Here is a 17,044-nt window from a genome sequence, read left to right as displayed (position 1 = left end):
GCATACCAGACCGTTTCTCAGAAAGAAAATATGCATGCACGCACGTGCACTCTCTCTCTCTCTCTCTCTCTCTCTCTCTCTCTCTCTCTCACACACACACACACACACACACACACACACACTTCAAATGATAAGAAGAGACTACTACTCCAATAATAAAACTTGTAAATCCTTTTTGCTCTTAAGTAGTTGTCAGTATCCACACTTCATTTCTTTGAAAGCTAAGAAACTATTGAAAGTCTTGGCTTGCTATGTTCCTTCTGGTTTCAGGGATTCATTCGTGATAATACAAGAGATGAGAACTGCCCTTCCTAGGTCAGCCTACACAGACTCTTACTGTGTAGTGTTTTACAATACCGTCAGAGCAGTCAGCAGGACTCTATAAATTACTACATGCCACTTTACCTATAGAGCTGAACGTTTATCTACCCGGGGTCTGTTCTTGGGGAGTTTCTTTTAAAAATGAAGCAATCCAGAAAAAATATCCTAATTGCAAACTCTAATTTTAGAATTGCATCTTGATGAGGCAGGGTCTTGCTTGTTTCTGCCATCCTGTTGTCTCCAGCTAGCTGGTCCCCGAGCTACCTCCCATCTCTCCTTAGGAAAGCTGGGATGATTATAGATGTTGCTTTTGAATGTGGGTTTCATAGCAGGCTTTCTCCCTCTGAGCCACTAGAGAGATGAGTAATGCCATGTTAAAATTCACTCTTATAGTTTTTCAAAACATCTTTGAAAATATGAAAGCCTTCCTGAACTATAATACAAATTTTGATGCAGGGTAACATTCTTTATTATTCAGTAATCCATGCCAGTGGTTGTTTGTTTTTAAAGTTTGATATTAAATTGGGCACTTTACATTTATTTTGGCTTATAACTTAAGAAAATGGATATTGCTCTTTTTATTACGTGTTTGTACACTCTCACACTCTCACATGTGTGTATGTGCATGCATGATTGCTCCTGTATCAGAGCATGTATGTGTAAGTCAGAGGACAACTTGTGGTAGTTAGCTCTTTCCCTCCATCATGTAGGTCCTGGGGGTCAAAATTAAGTTTGCAGGCTTCACAGCAGGTGTCTTTACCCATTGAACCATCTCATCAGCTATGGTACAGTTTCCTGACTGATATTCAGTAACTAACTTTTGAAGAAGTAGCTTGGGGATGATAACTAAAGCAGTTACATCTTGAAACCACGTGGGGTATGCTATGAGTTTGGCAGAAGCTAACCCTTCCAATTCTTAGGATTACTGAAGTCACTGTAGAGAGCAGGTGGGGAAACCTCCAGGGAAATTGTGGTCTTCTTGCCTTTTGATGCCTCTTTCCTTGTATTTCTCTCGAAAAACATTATCTTCCAAATCTATATGTCCTTCATTTCTCCAAGCCGTTGTAAGTGCAAAAGTGTTATTTGTGTTTATTTATTGAGTTGAGAGGCTACATTGCCAACACCCTGTCTTTTTTTTTTCCTTCTTACAGAATTTACCATCTACTGTTGTAGCTCATGTTTTGAATCCTCAACCTGGAGAGAAGATTCTAGATTTGTGTGCAGCACCTGGGGGCAAAACTACACATATTGCAGCATTGATGCAGGACCAGGTGAGAATGTCTTCTTGGCAGGCTCCTCTCAGATAGTTACCATGGCCACTGAAAGTAACCTAGGGTGTTTCACTGAAAGACTCTTCAGCTGTCAGCTATGTCATTTACTACATTCAGTTCAGTTGACAGTTACTTGTGAAGCCAATCCTAAGATAGTCCGTTTGCTAATACAATTAGAGACTTGTTCTCTTACAGACTTCAGCTGAAATATATAAGAGATCTTTTCTTGCTCTTAATTTTGAGATTTTTGTACTTAGATGAACTACTAAGATATAAACTGCCATTAAAAGTTAATTTGAGAGAATATTATCAGTGTTGACATCGTATTTATGGTCTGTATGTACACATACTCTATCAATAAACAGATGCACATACATGTGAATGTTCACTTGTGTATCTACAAAAGAATATAGTCCTGATAATGTTTCTTTATCACAAATGTAAGTCTGATCCTGGATAACCTTCATCCAAATTTTACTGCATTTTTCACTATATGTGTGTGTGCTTCAAAGAGCTGTTTTTTTTTTTTTTTTAAATTTTTATTATGGGCTGGTTTTCTCTGTGTTCAAAACTCATTAGTGTTCTCATTTTTTTCTTCAATTGAAGAAATACAGCCATTTGTTGCTATCTTTTTTTGTTTCAGGCTTTACAAAACTAAATGCTTGCTAAAATGTAATGTGCATAGAATGGGACAGTGCAGTGAGACTGAATTCAAGGAATGTAGATACTTTTGATAATGTTTGTGTGCTAATGGAGATATTCAAGTGAGAGGTTGAATACATCAGGGAGAGAGAATAATGACTGAAATAACATCTGAATAGGAGACATGGACTAGAATTTGATGTGCAGGTGATGTTAGGTGGTATCATGAAACAGTTAACTCTACAAACAAGAAGGAAAGTCACACACGTGAGTGTAAGTGCTGGTGAAATGGAACAAATGCCCCAGCACCAGACACTCACGCACTTGCTTCTCAATGAAATAGGAAGAAAAGTGAACAAATGCGAAGAAGATGGGAAGAGTGTAAGAATTTTGAGGTGTGAAATATCAGACTAGGAAATTGGGTGCAAAAGTGAGATATGGACACATCCACTTTTTACTAAGGGGTCATGATGTAGTGGTCAGAACTTTATGGTGAGGTTAGTTGATGTGATTTCATGCTCTTTAGCTGTGTAGGGGTGGGTGAGAAATTGACAAAGAACTGATTTAACCATGGCAGAGATTATAAATCTGCAGCAGATAAGCATGGTATGTATATAGTTAGGCATGCATAGAAGGTAGTGACTGATGTGATACAGAATTTAAGATGGTTGAGGGTGTAGCCTGTACATGGAGCACTTAGGAGGCCAAGCCATGATGATAACTGGTAGTAAGTCAAGGGTTAATTTATGGAGTATTTAATGTACATACTTTTTCAGTTTACTCAGAACTTAGATATGATTATCAACCTGTTTGTCAATTTAAAAAAGTGATGATCTGCCTATAATTTGTGATATATTGGTTGTATTTGTTAAAAACAACTTGCTTGGGTGTGGGTCTAATGCTGGGGATTGAAACCAGGGCCTTTGTACAAGCCAGGCAAGTACATTTAAGAAGACAGTCTCTTCTCTAGTAAAATAAATTTTTGCAAAGAGAGAGAATATTTATAATGAATCTATTTGCAATGATTTTATGATTCTGCTTAAAAATACTGTGCCCTGGTGGCATAAAACTAAATGTTTGTTGAGCTGAGGCAGTTTAGGGTATTGGGCTAGTCTGAAGGGTCTAGTCATGCACCTGGTCAGCTGCAAATAAACTGGTGCTTCTGGTAATATGGAATGAGCTCATTTGCTTGGTTTTTACTTAGCAACCAACCTCTACTGAAATAGCTAAGATGCTCCACCTCTCTGGTCCATGTGTTTCTCTCCTCTGCTAATATCTGAGGACCTGTCAAGCAAAGGGCAGTAGTTGAGGCTGTTGTCAATTGTCCAAACACTGTTATTAGTTAAGCAAGCATATACATGCAGCTTCTAGACTTGTGCATTTATGAAAGTGGCCAGGAAAGTTCTTCTTTCTCTGTAGTGTAGTTGAGCCTTATTTGCCTTTTTTTTTTTTCCTCCTACCTGTTCGGGTCACCTTAAATGCCAAGGTTTTGCCTGTGCAACCTGTTTGTCAAGGTATTGGATTTTTTTATTTTTAAGCCCTGATGATGATGAAATGTGACCAGAAAATTTCTGTATTATAGTATTGATGCATGAGACATGTAAGGGTGTTATATATATTTTTTTAAAAAAATATACAGAAGAGTTGATCCACCATGTATGCAGTGTTACTTAATAGTGTGTTTCAAAATCTTACCCAGATGACTCAGTATGTTCTTAAAACTGTGACTATATGACTTTGGCTTAAGTGTGATTGGTTAATATATCTTAAGTTAGTTTCATTATGACATTTCCGTACATATTTGTCATTATACTTTGTTTTTCTTCATCTCCTTTATCCTTTTCTCTTCCCATCCATCTCTCATGCTGTCTCCCTTCCTCCCCACAAATCATCTTTGCTTCTGCTTACATGTCACATAAATCCCATTACTCTTTATTCCTGCCTCCCACTTCCTCTAAAATTGCTTTGTCTATTCTTATCGTCCCCTTCTACTTTCATGATGAACACACACACACACACACACACACACACACACACACACACACACACACAAATTCTGCATATGGGAGAAACTATGCAATACTTGTATTTTTTAGTCTGGCTTGTTTTGCTTAACATAATGATATCTTCTTCCATCCATTTTCTTGCAAATGTCTTTCAATTTTCTTTGCATGTATTTTCTTGAGGATTTTTGTCTGTGTTTATCAGAGAAATTGGTTTGTAGTTTTCTTTATCATGCTCTTACCTGATGTTAGCACAAGGACAATCAATACAAAGAATGAGTTTGACAGTGGAAGAGTTTGAGTAGCATCGATTTTAGCTCTCTTTCAAAAGTTTGGTAGAATTTAGTATGAATCTTTCTAGTTCTGGGTTTTTCTATGTTAGGAGTCTTCTTTTTATTGCTTCAATCTCATTGGTTGCTATGGATCTGCTTAAATTCTTGAATTAATTTTAGTAGATCATATGTGCTTAGGAATTTACCCATTTATTCTAGATTTGCTAGTCTTTGGAACGTAAGTTTTCACAGTATCATTTAGTGAGCTTCTGAATTTCATTGCCATCTGATATAACATCCTTTTTTCTCTTTAAGTTTAATAATTTAGTCTTGTTCTTTTGGAAGGGCTTGTATGGGTAGAAGTTTATTAATCTTGTTCATCTTTGCAAACAACTTTTGATTGAATTTATGTTTTATTCTTTTAGACTCCATTTGATTAATTTCTGCCCTTTGTTATTTCTTGTCTTTGTGCTGAACTCATTCTTACATTCCTGAGACCTCAAGCAGCATCATGAAGTTATGTAGTTGAGAACTCTGATCTTTTTTAAATGTAAGTGCTCATAGCAAAAACAAACCAAAAATGTTCCTCTTCAGAGTTCTCTTAGCTATGTCCTAAATGTTCTGATACGTTTTCTTTTCATTTTAATTTTTTTCTAATTAAAAAAAAACTCCTCGATTTTTATCAATGGTCTACTGGTCACTTGTAACATAAATCTTAAGTGGTCTTATTAATAAAAAACTCAGTGCTAGCTATTGGGGTAAATTCTGAAAGATCAAAGAAGCAGAACAAGCCCCAGGTAACTTCAACTTGCCAACTTCTCACCGATCCTGTTTCCATGAATCTTCAGACTGAAAGCTTCTGAGTCCTCACCCGAATTGTTCTCAGCTGAACTGCTGCTAAAAGCCTAACAGCTTTAAATGCTCTAGTTCCTGGTCCTCACGCCTTGTATACCTTCCTGCTTCCTGCCATCACTTCTGGGGGATTGAAGGCATGTGTCTTTCCCAAGCAAGACATGAGATCTCAATTGCTGGGATGAAAGGTGTGTGTCACCATGCCTGGCTGTTTCCAGTGTGGCCTTGAACTCACAGAGATCCAGAAGGTTCTCTGCCTCCAGAATGCTAGGATTAAAGGCAATGTGCTACCACTGCCTAACCTCAGTGTTTAATATAGTGGCTGTTCTGTTCTCTGACCCCCAGATAAGTTTATTTGGGTGCACAATATATCAACCACAGTCACTCAGAAATGGATTTTCTGTTTCCATGTTTGTGAGCAGTATCTGTAGTTGCTTTTATTGATTTTAGCTCTGTTGTAGTACAATCTGATAAGTTACAAGAAATTATTTTGACTGTTTTATATTTGATAAAACTTGGTTTGTGGTTTAGAATATATTGATTTTAGAGAAGATTCATGAGCTTCTGAGATGAATGTAATTCTGTTTTGTGTTGGATGGGATATTTTTATAGGTACTATGTAGTTAAGTCCATTTGACTTATGATGCAGTTTCACTCTAGTTTCTTTGTTGATTTTTAGTTTGGATAATTTATCTAAAGACTAGAGTAAGACATTTAAGTCTTCTACAGCTGTTATATGAAGACCTGTGTAGCCTTTTATGCCGACTAATGTTTGTTTTATGAAGTTGGTGGTACATATGTATTTATATGACTACATCAACTTGATTAATTGTTCCTTTCATTAAGGCAGTAGCCTTCTTTATCTCTTCTGATTAATTTTGGTTTACACTCTGCTTTGTCAGATACCAGAATAGCTATGCCAGCTTGCTTTCAGCTTCCATTTGCTTGATGGGTTGTACTTCATCATCTGAGCCTTTGTGTATTGTTATCTTTGTGAGTGAGATATGTTTCTTGGGAACAACAGATAATATGTAGTTGGATCTGAGTTTTTTATCCAGTCAGCTAGTCTTTGCCTCTCTATTGGTGTGTTAATGCACTTATATAATTTGATAGACATGTATTAATTTGTTTTACATTCATTTGTTCATGACAGGAGGAATGGATGTTCATGCAGAGGTTAGAAGTCTTAATGGTTTCTCTCCATCCACCAAGTCAGGTTTGGCAGCAAGTGCCTTTATTCCTGCTAAGCCATCTTGCCAGCCCAACCAATTCTTGTAATTTTGTTGGTTGTTTTCTATTTTGTTGGATTGGTGTACCTTACTTTCTCCTCTATAACTATCACGGGTATGTTAACTGTGTTATATGATGGATTTCTTCCTAGTTCTCCTTTTTTTTTTTTTTTTTTTTTTTATCCATTCCTCTTAAGAAATTGATCCCTTCCTGTTCTCTCTTGGTTGAGGACTGTTCTCTTCCCCTATGGGTAGTGTTTTTTTTTTTTTTTTTTTTTTTTTTTTTTTTTTCTGTATCTTCTACAGTGCTTTTTTACTGGTTTTGAGCTGCTTCAATTTGTGCTTATTTTGAAATGTCCTTATTCTCTAATTTTAATAATCTTATTAGATTCACCGATATTGTTTGGTAGTCATTTATCTTGAGGGCTTGAAATATATTATCCTATGTTTTCTTGGCTTTAGGAGTGCTAGTGAGAAATCTGTGTTATTCTGATGTGGCTGTCTTTGTAGCTGACTTGAGGTTTTCCTTTGTTTCTTTTAATATTGTTTCTTTGCTCTTGATGTTGACTGTAAGAAGTTGTGGAGAGGGAGAGATTCTTCTCTGAGCAAGTCTAGTTGGGTTTCCAAATTTCAATCTCAGTATTTGGGAAGTTTCCTGGTGTAATTTCATTGAATAGATTATTTTGATATTATGAATGCTTATTTCAGATTCTTCAATCCCATGAATTTATGGTTTGGTCTGTTTATTACATGTGTTCTTAAATGCTGACATTATGCTGTGTCTTTATTTTAAACTGATGTTTGACTTTAATATTTCCTTGACCCTTTTCTCCATAACTGATAATCTTCTGCCTCATCAAAACTATTGGTGATGCTTTTCAGGTATATTTTATTTGATTCACTGAGTTTTTCATTGCTGACATTTTATTTATTGATTGATTGATTGATTTTTCAAGACAGGGTTTCTCTGTGTAGTTTTGGTGCCTGTCCTAGATCTTGCTCTGTAGACTATGCTGGCTTCGAACTCACAAAGATCCACCTGGCTCTGCCTCCCAAGTCCTGGGATTAAAGGCATGTGCCACCATAGCCCAGCCATTTTAAATTATTTTAAATATCAGTTTCTTGATAAATTTTTCTTTCATGTTCCTTTTTCTTCCATAACACCTTTTCCTTCATTTTGGTGACTTTCCTATATGTCTTGGGTTGAATTAATCTGTCTGCTTGTCTCCTCTTTGATTCATCAGTCATTTTGCAAGCAAACTTCTGAAGTTTCCTCCTGCATCCTCTAATCACCATCTTTGGTCTTTGAATGTATAGTTAAGGAGTTAAGGTATTTCCCAAGCCCCACTGCCTGGCTGTGCATGTTTCTTGTGTATCTGTGATATGATTTGTTCATTGGTTGGTCTGGACAGCTCTGCTTTTCTTGGGGGATCTTATTGAACAGCCTCTTAGTGAGGGCTTTTTTTCCACTACTGCTCAGAGAAGAAAATAATGCCTTGCTGGAAGAGTAACAATGTCAAACCATGTAAGATATGGAAATACCTTTAAAAATCTAGTGGAGTCATTGATATTTATGTTATCAATGATCATGAAAGAGAAAAAATGGTAAAACTTACACAGAATGACAGAACATGCCACACAGTTAGAAAGTACTCAGCGTGAGTGCAGACGTCGTGAGAAAACAGAGAACTATGAAATTAAAAAGTACTGAGTGGGAGTGTGGGATGATTAGTGAGGCGTAAGGGTGGGAGAGGAAGGGGAAGATGAGGAAGTGAGGTTTAGTGAGTGGAAGGAAGTGAGCAGTTGTGAAGAGATGCTGTGAGAACAAGGGAACAGATAGCACGGATAGGTGAAACACAAGCTGAGGAGTAAAAGTGGAAAGCATAAATTTTTATTTTAAAAAGGTAAAGAAGAAATGTTAATGAAAGTACGAGCACTTACTTACAAATCAGGATGTCCTGAGATGGTCAGTGGGAATGCAAACCAGGCCGGGTTGGAGGGCTCTCAACGAGACTGAGGCTGAGACCAGTTTATTCCAAGCAGTCAGGCTTTGTATACACCTATCAAAACAGAACACCATGGTGATTGCCAGGACAGTGGTGGTTGTAATTGATGCAGGGCATATAAGAATAATGTCTAAGACTTAATTGTCACAGACTTTTGCATGTGTCAGTGACTTCTGAGGAAAACAGAGACACAAGTGACCTGCATGCTTCACTGCCTGCGGGGGGGGGATGGGGGGGGGGGGGGGTGCCTCAGTTTCTCAGGAACTGAAAGGCACACAGTGTCCCAGGAGCCATGAACTCTACCCTGAAAAACCTATGATGTACGCCTTTTTTTTTTTTTTTTTTTTTTTTTTTTTTTTCTGAGACAGGGTTTCCCTGTGTAGCTTTGCGCCTCTCCTGGAACTCACTTGGTAGACCAGGCTAGCCTCGAACTCACAGAAATCCGCCTGGCTCTGCCTCCCGAGTGCTGGGATTAAAGGCATGTGCCACCACTGCCCGGCATTGATGTACACCTTTTAAGGCAGCTAGCCCAGGCCCACTCCATGATTCCCTCATGCTAGAAAGAAAACAGTTGGAGGAGAACAGGAGACAAAAAAGAATAAAACACAACAAAATAGATTTTTCTAGTAGTAAAAGTGCATTAAAATGTTAAATAAATTCATGAAGGGATATTAAAAAACATGAAATGTTTTACAATGCAGTCGAGTGAAAATACTGCTAAAAAGTGCTAAGAAGAAAAAAAGACAGAGGGGACAAAAGAAAAAGAGAAATTTTTTGAGTAGTTTCTGGGGTCCTTGAGACAGAGACTAAGGGCAGTGAGTGGGTCAGATGTGTTTGTGGCCTCTTGTCTTGCCCCTGGTTTATGCTGCTGTTGAACCTGTATTGGCTCTTGATTCTCACCAAGTCTCTTGACTTTCCTAGCTTCCCTTTGCACACTAGGTACCTCAGGTGGCCACCGAGCTTCGCAGTCACATGTGGGTATCTTCACTCTGCTGAAAAGCTCTGGATTTTCTCTTCTGCTATTCTATTTGAGGGATGTCTCCCAAGCCACTGGGACTGTGGAAAAGAACCATAGCTCTAAGATACGTACAGGAGGAGGACCTGTCTTCATAATTTCAAAACCTCCTGAATCATAATCATCTGCACTCCAGAGTTCTTGAGGATCTATAACACTAAAGGGTACTAGGTGGCTCTTTTTTTTTTTGAATGTCGAATGTCATTGAAGGAGGGAGGAGGTCTTAAATACAGACTTACAGCACAATGGGGGAACCCTGGTTGGCAGAAGTTCGCTTCTGGTTTTTTTTTTTGAGCTGAGGATCTAACCCCGGGCCTTGCGCTTATTACTAGGCAAGCGCTCTAGCATTGAGCTAGATTGCCCCCCCCCCCCATGTTTTACAATCTTGCATCTAAGCAGTTAACGACCAATATGCTGGATTCATGGACAAGGAGCTTCCCTTAAGCATTCAGGAGGGTGGAATCTCGCAGGGAATTAGCATAGGGAGGATATCAAGGTCAAGGTCAGCAAGCAAGGCAAGTTACCCAAAATGGGGGCCAGGGACCTACAGTTCCCCCCCCCCCCTTTTACTAAAAAATGAGTTTCTGACTTAGGTTGCATGGGACGTCAGCAGGTCACTAGGTGGCTCTTGAGGTCCAGCCACCCTCTGACCTCAGGCTCTGTCCACCAGACACTACTGCTATTCCTACTCAATGAGATAATGCCTGCCTGTGGAGGTTCTGGTGCGAGACTCCTGCAGCCTGCACTTTTCAGACTGTCAGCCCCTGGCCTTCCTGCTCTGCCCAGCCAGCCTCCAGGCCTGTAGCAGATTACATTTAAATTCCCTGACATATGGTCATTGCCTGCTCTCTGGGCTCAGGGTAGCTCATTTTCAACAATAGCATCCTTCTTGAGATAGCACCCAGGGAGTCCTAGGGAGTGACGACTGGGATTCCCCTCTACTGCTGACCACCAGAGGCACTGCCTCAGCCAACCGGCTCCAGGCTTGGTCCTAAAAGTAGGGCTGCCAGTCTTTCTTTACCAGGTCACCTGGGGAGCATGCTGCTGGGCTGTGTTCCTGTCAGTGCCTTTGTGGCTCCGACCCTCTTCCTCATCCTTCTTTGGAAAGGAGTCTTTCCTTTACTGGCTTTCTTAGGGTTTCTATGACTGTGGACAGACACCATGACCACCACAGCAACTCTCATAAAGGAGAACATTTAATTGAGGCTGGCTTACAGTTCAGAGATTTAGTCTATTATCATGGAGAGAAGCATGGCAGCATGCAGGCAGACATGGTGCTGGAGAGGAGCTGAGATCTGGATCTGCAGACAGCAGTAAGAGAGAGTAAGCTCACTTTTCCCAAGGTAAGCAGTCACTCTAGATAGGTGGGTTATGTTTACCTTCAAGAGTGTTTCTAAGCTTCTTGAAAATATAGCTGTTAGTTATTTTGGCGCTCTTACCCCGCAAGGAACATCCCGAACATGACAAATCCACAGAAGAGTTTTTATTAATATAGGATAGGAAGAGACAGACGTGACAGGCCACATGGTCAAGAGAAAAGAAAGAGAGGAGAGAAGAGAGAAGAGACCTGTGCAAAACGGTGCCGGCTTTTTAAAAGAGAGGGCTGCACATGCGTACAGGACCACATGTGGCTACTCCACACATGCACGTAGATTACATGGCTGCGCAGGCTTTACACAGAAATAACTAGGCGGTCTGCCAGGCAAGCCCAACAGTGTGGGCATGTTGTGATTTCCTATCATTCCTGAAAGAAAAAATGTGGATGAGTGGGTATGGAGCGCCATTTCTCTCAAAGACTGCTTCAGGCTGAATGGTGGGCATCGATTGGTTCTTGGGCGGAAATGGGGAAGCTGGCTCCTGAAGTCCTGGGATGAAGTCCTGCAGCTGTGTCCATCCTTCATGGTGTGGCTGGTCCTGGGATGAAGTTCTGTCATGCCTTGTCCTGCAGCTGTCCGTCCTTCATGGTGTGGCTGGGAACCTTCTGTCTGACACGACACTGGTGACATAAAAAGCTTAGAGAAAAGACTCATTATTATTTTATTTTTGGAGCGGACACTTATCTGAGGTAGATCTTGCCTGTCCGGATGGAGACATGTTAAAAAGGTGGCTGTGATGTTTTAGTACTCTGCTTGATTTTTACCTGAGACAAGCCTTATTCGAGGTAGTTTATTTAAGGCACCTGTTTGTTTTGTTAGTTTAGCAATTAGGAAACACAGGTGATCAGTTGCTGAGTATTGAACAGTGATAGATTGTTATATCCTTACCACCTGGATATTTTGATGGTCCCTTTTTCCTCCAGCCCTGTGTGGCCCTAGTTGGGAAAGGAAGGGGTGATACCTTATTCCTCTGGAATTGGTGACGAGGCAGTGGATCCTGGTGTCCTCTGGAGCTTGATAGTGCAAGAGAACTTATTTTTGAATTAGGGACAAGGCAAAGATCATGGCCCTGTCTGTATGCACATGAGAAACACAGGCGGTAACTTTAAAGTGAGACAATGAGCTCTTATCTTAGTTGGAAATCTTTCTCATTAAGTAACTCTGAAAATACAATTAAATCTGGTGAGGTAAATAAGGCTGTCTCCATCTGGGCAGGCCAGATCTACCTCAGATAAGTGTCAACTCCAAAAATAAAATAATAATGAGTCTTTTCTCTAAGCTTTTTATGTCACCAGTGTCGTGTCAGACAGAAGGCTCCCAGCCACACCATGAAGGACGGACAGCTGCAGGACAAGGCATGACAGAACTTCATCCCAGGACCAGCCACACCATGAAGGATGGACACAGCTGCAGGACTTCATCCCAGGACTTCAGGAGCCAGCTTCCCCATTTCCGCCCAAGAACCAATCGATGCCCACCATTCAGCCTGAAACAGTCTTTGAGAGAAGTGGCGCCCCATACCCACTTATCCACATCTTTTCTTTTTTTTTTAGAGAAAAACAAGTCAGGAATGATAGGAAATCACAACATGCCCACACTGTTGGGCTTGCCTGGCAGACCGCCTAGTTATTTCTGTGTAAGGCGTGCGCAGCCATGTAATCTACGTGCATGTGTGGAGCCACATGTGGTCCTGTACGCATGCGCAGCCCTCTCTTTTAAAAAGCCAGCGCCATTTTGCACAGGTCTCTTCTCTCTTCTCTCCTCTTCTTCTCCTCTCTTTCTTTTCTCTTGACCATGTGTGTGTTTCCCACAGGCCTGTCATGCCTTCTATCCTCTTTTAATAAAATCTCTTCTGTGGTCTTGTCGTGTTTGGGACGTTTTCTCGCAGGGTAAGAGCGCCAAAATAACTAACAATAGCAAACATTTTTTTTTTTCAGTTTGATTTCTATAGATTAAAGATAGGCTAGGTGTAAGAACAATTGGCAGGTATGTGTTTGTATAAAGAAAAGACTAAGTATTTAAGAAATTAATTTTTCAGTGCTCGGAACTATCTCTGGGACCTGTGCTTGCTAGGAAACTCTATACCATTGAGCTAGACCCCTCAGCCAATTTAAATTTGATGTACATTTGGTAAAAGATTTCAGCGGACCTTGGAGGAAAGCAGGAGACCACAGTTTTACACTAGTATTTTGTGTTGCTGATTTTCATAACTGCTTTGGATTTATGCTTTATTTTCATTTTTAGGGAGAAGTAATAGCACTGGATAAAATATTGAATAAAGTGGAAAAATTAAAGCAGAATGCTTCATTATTAGGACTTCATTCTATCAGGGCGTTTTGCTTCGATGCAACAAAGGCACTTAAACTTGATAGGATTGATGGCACAGAAGGTAACCTTGTTTTCTTGTTCCATGTTTTCCTCTTGTAATTACATGTACTCATTGGATCTTGATACAGTTATGAATTAGTGTTTATGTAATTTTTAATGTAATGTCTGTGTTGATGTTTTAATGTGATAATGTTTAGGTCACAAGACACTTAAAATTTACGCTTGACAGCTTTGAAATGCAGTATATGTTATTACTAAGTGTAGAATCCTGTTGTGCACTAGGTCATAAAAACTTACTCTTCCTGTCTAGGTAAACTTAGTAACTTTTCCACAGTATCTCCTTGTCCTTCCCAGCCATTCCCTGATAACTACTGTCTCTCTATCTGTTTTAATATGTTCTGCTTTTTAGCTTCCAGATACAGTTGTCTTTTGGTGCCTGGCTTAGTTTCATTTAACATATTATCCTCTAGATTCTTCCATGCTGTTGCAAGTGGTAGATTTTTTTTTCAAAGCTGAATAATATCCCATTGTATATATGCACTATGTTTTTTTCATAACTTTTTGTTGGTAGACTCTTCAGTTGGTTCTGTAGCATTGCTTTTATAAATAGTGTTGAAGTGAACATGGGAGTGTAGATAACTTTAACAACAGTTCCCATTCATATATTCCCACTATTAAGCATGATTGCTGTATCACACAGCTGTTTTATTATTTATTGTTTAAAGAGCCATGCCACTTCATTAGTGGTTATATTAATTTATGTTCTTACAACATTACATGTGTGCCCTTCTCCAAGCTCTCACCAAATTACCTTCTAGTTTTCTTTTGATAAGTACTTCCTCATAAGGGTCAGGTTATATGTCTTACGGTTTTATTACATTCTCCTGAAGGTTAGTTGTAGTGGGCATCTTTTCCGTATACCCACTGGCCATATCTTCTTTTGAAGAGCAATTAATGCCAATCTAAATATTTCCCCCTTTGAGTTGTGTATTAGTTGCTATGATAAAACACTGACAAAAGGAAACTAAAGAAAGGTTCCTTTTGCTTCACATTGTGGAGGTGTACCCTGTGTTTCTAACCTCCCATCATGGTGTACTCTGTGTTAATGAGTTTTCCATCACAGTGTAGTCTGTCTTCATGACTTTTCCATCATGGTAGACTCCGTGTTAATGACTTCCCTCCATCATGGTGCGGAAGGTGTGTGCAGTGTCAAGTGCTTCTTCAGCTGTTGCAGCAAGAGCATGAGGAACTGGTAACATTACATCATAGGTAGGAGGCAGAGAGAGAGGAATGAATGCTGCTTTCCACTTCTTTGTCCTCCTTTTCCTCCCAGACTGCAGCCCAGGGAGTGATGCTGCCAGGTTTAGGGTGGGTCCCCTCTCCAGTTAAACGTCTCTGAAATGCCTCCACAGACACACCCTCACAGACACTTCCTAAGATGTGTTTCTTAGGTGACCTTAAATCCAGTGAGGTTACAGTGATGAGCCATTACAGCAATGAATAGTGACTTTTTGTTTGATTTTAGTCTGAGTAACTACTCTGTCTTTTGTCTGAAATGTTGAATCCATTTTATTCCAATAAGTGAGTGGGAAAGACTTGAGCCACTTGTTCCGTGTGTCCTACGTGATTTCTAGACGCCCTTGCTTTCTGTGTTACTGCCTTCTTTTGTAATTAGGTGTGTTTCTAGTGCACTGCTGCAATCGTCCGCTTATCCATTGCAGGTGTTGGTCACCCACCTTACCAACTTTACTGTAAAATACATCCATCACAGGCCATTTGAAGCTGATAGAGGCTGGATTTTGCATTAAAAGCTCAAGATTTTTTCTTTGTTCTCCATATTTATTATTTTTATTGCATAATTTGTATATTTCTATATTGCGTATCCCTAAACAAATTATTGCAACTTACTCTTTTTGGTGGTTTGGATGAGATGTCTCTCACAGTCTCAGGCATTTGAACTTCTTGCTTTACTTTTTATCTTTTTCCTTTTTCCTTCTGACTATATATTTTCAACTAATTCCTCTTTGGATGCACATCATTTTTCTTCTACTCAATGAACTTTCTCTTTGACAGTCTTAGTTGTCTTTCTGTTCCTTAGAGTCTGCCTTAGCAATGCACACTTTACACCTCTGCCAGAAGTGAGGTAGCCATAGCTGTGTGGGTTTAAGACTTGTCCTCTGTTCCTTTGGTTGGTGTGGTTCTAATGTGCCCCCTTTGTCCCAGTGTGCCTCTATTTTAATAGCTTTGTGGTGTGATGTGAAGCTGGTATTACTGGCATTGGCGTTTCTGTTTAGGGTTGCTTTGGCTATTTGGGTCTTTTGGCTTCTGGATGAATTTTAGGATTGCTTTTTTCTGTGAAGAATGTCATTGGAAATTTGGTTCTGGTATTGAGTCTGTGGTTGTCTTTATAGAACAGAGCCCTTTTCACAGAAGTATTCTACCAATCCATGAGCATGGGTGGTCTTTCCATCTCCTAATGCTTTCTCCAGGGTTTTAAGTTAGGAAAAGCTTCTGGTAAATAGAACATATGTATTCTTACAGTATATTATTGTAGAAGTTTGTATTTGCCTTTCTGGTTTTGTTTTGTTTTCCAAGACTGGTTTTCTCTGTGTATCATCCCTAGCTGTCCTGGAACGTGCTCTGTAGACCAGGCTGGCCTTGAACTCACAGAGATCCACCTGCCTCTGACTCCCAGCATTAAGCGCACCGTCTTAGCTTAATGTTTGTTGCTGTAACAAAATATCTGACAGAAACTTAAAGAAGTAAAGATTTAATTTGGCATTTCAGTCCATAGTGGCAGGCAGGGCATGATGGATCACAACAGTCCATTGTGGCCACCAGTAACCAGAGCAAAAGGGGATATCATCTAGGGCAAGATACTGTCTCCAGTACATTCCCCTAGTGTCCTCCAGCTAGTCCTCCCTTTTGTCTTCTACCACCTCCCAACATTCGGAATTAATCAGTGTCTTAGATTGGGGCCCCTGTGATTGGATCTTCTATGGAAGTAGCATCACAAACATACCCCAAGGTGTACTTGACTAATGTCTCAGATATTTCTCAAACCAGTCAAATTGGCAAGAAAGAACAGCCATCACAATTTATTAGGAACAGTGAGATTAGGCATTGCCATCACCCTCATCAAATTACAGGTATAGTAGTGCCCTATAAAGTGTGAGTCAGTTCTGAATTACAACCTGTTATTGGTTTGTCAGAGTGCTGGGCCCTACAAATATGGAGCTTCAGGAACATATTCAGAATAAACTTGTAGTTTGCACGGACATTCTTTGTGGAATTGCAGGTTTCTTAGTTTTTAGGCAATTGTTGAGAGTTGTATTTCAGATGAATTATATGGTCACAGAATAAAAAAAATGTACAAAGTATTTCAATAGCTAATTTAGTATAAATTTAAGTCAGTGAGAGAGCACTTACATGAAAATAAGCAGTAGGAAGAACACAGTGAATGGATAGTTGTAGGCTGTAAAGCCAAAGGGAAACTGGAGACCCAGAACTGCCAGCTGCTGGGAGGAGCACTGCTTAGCTGCTGCAGGAGTCTCCACCCACCCATGCAGGGACTACCTGGTCACCACCTGCAGAGGGCTCTGGCTGCTCCAGACTGTTCCTCAGAGGAAAGCGTGGAACGTGGGGTGCCAAGGTAAAAAGGACTATGAAGGTTTTGACAAGAATATAGAGGATGAGGAGAAACTGTTCTCCCTACCTGTTGTCTTTCCT

General features: G+C 39.9%; 1 protein-coding gene across 5 annotated transcripts in view; it reads left to right on the top strand.

The window, feature by feature from the left end:
* The window catches only part of Nsun6 (NOP2/Sun RNA methyltransferase 6), a 72,286-nt gene that overhangs the window by 32,335 nt on the left and 22,907 nt on the right, over positions 1-17,044 (top strand). For all 5 annotated transcript variants that reach the window (XM_036187226.1, XM_036187228.1, XM_036187227.1 and 2 more), the window contains 2 exons: positions 1,473-1,592; positions 13,232-13,376. In XM_036187226.1, coding sequence (XP_036043119.1) covers positions 1,473-1,592; positions 13,232-13,376 — 265 coding nt within the window. The remainder of the gene's footprint in view (positions 1-1,472; positions 1,593-13,231; positions 13,377-17,044) is intronic.

This window comes from Onychomys torridus, chromosome 5 (assembly GCF_903995425.1).
Source record: "Onychomys torridus chromosome 5, mOncTor1.1, whole genome shotgun sequence".
Taxonomy (NCBI): Eukaryota; Metazoa; Chordata; class Mammalia; order Rodentia; family Cricetidae; genus Onychomys; species Onychomys torridus.
This window is presented reverse-complemented; position numbering and strand designations above follow the sequence as displayed.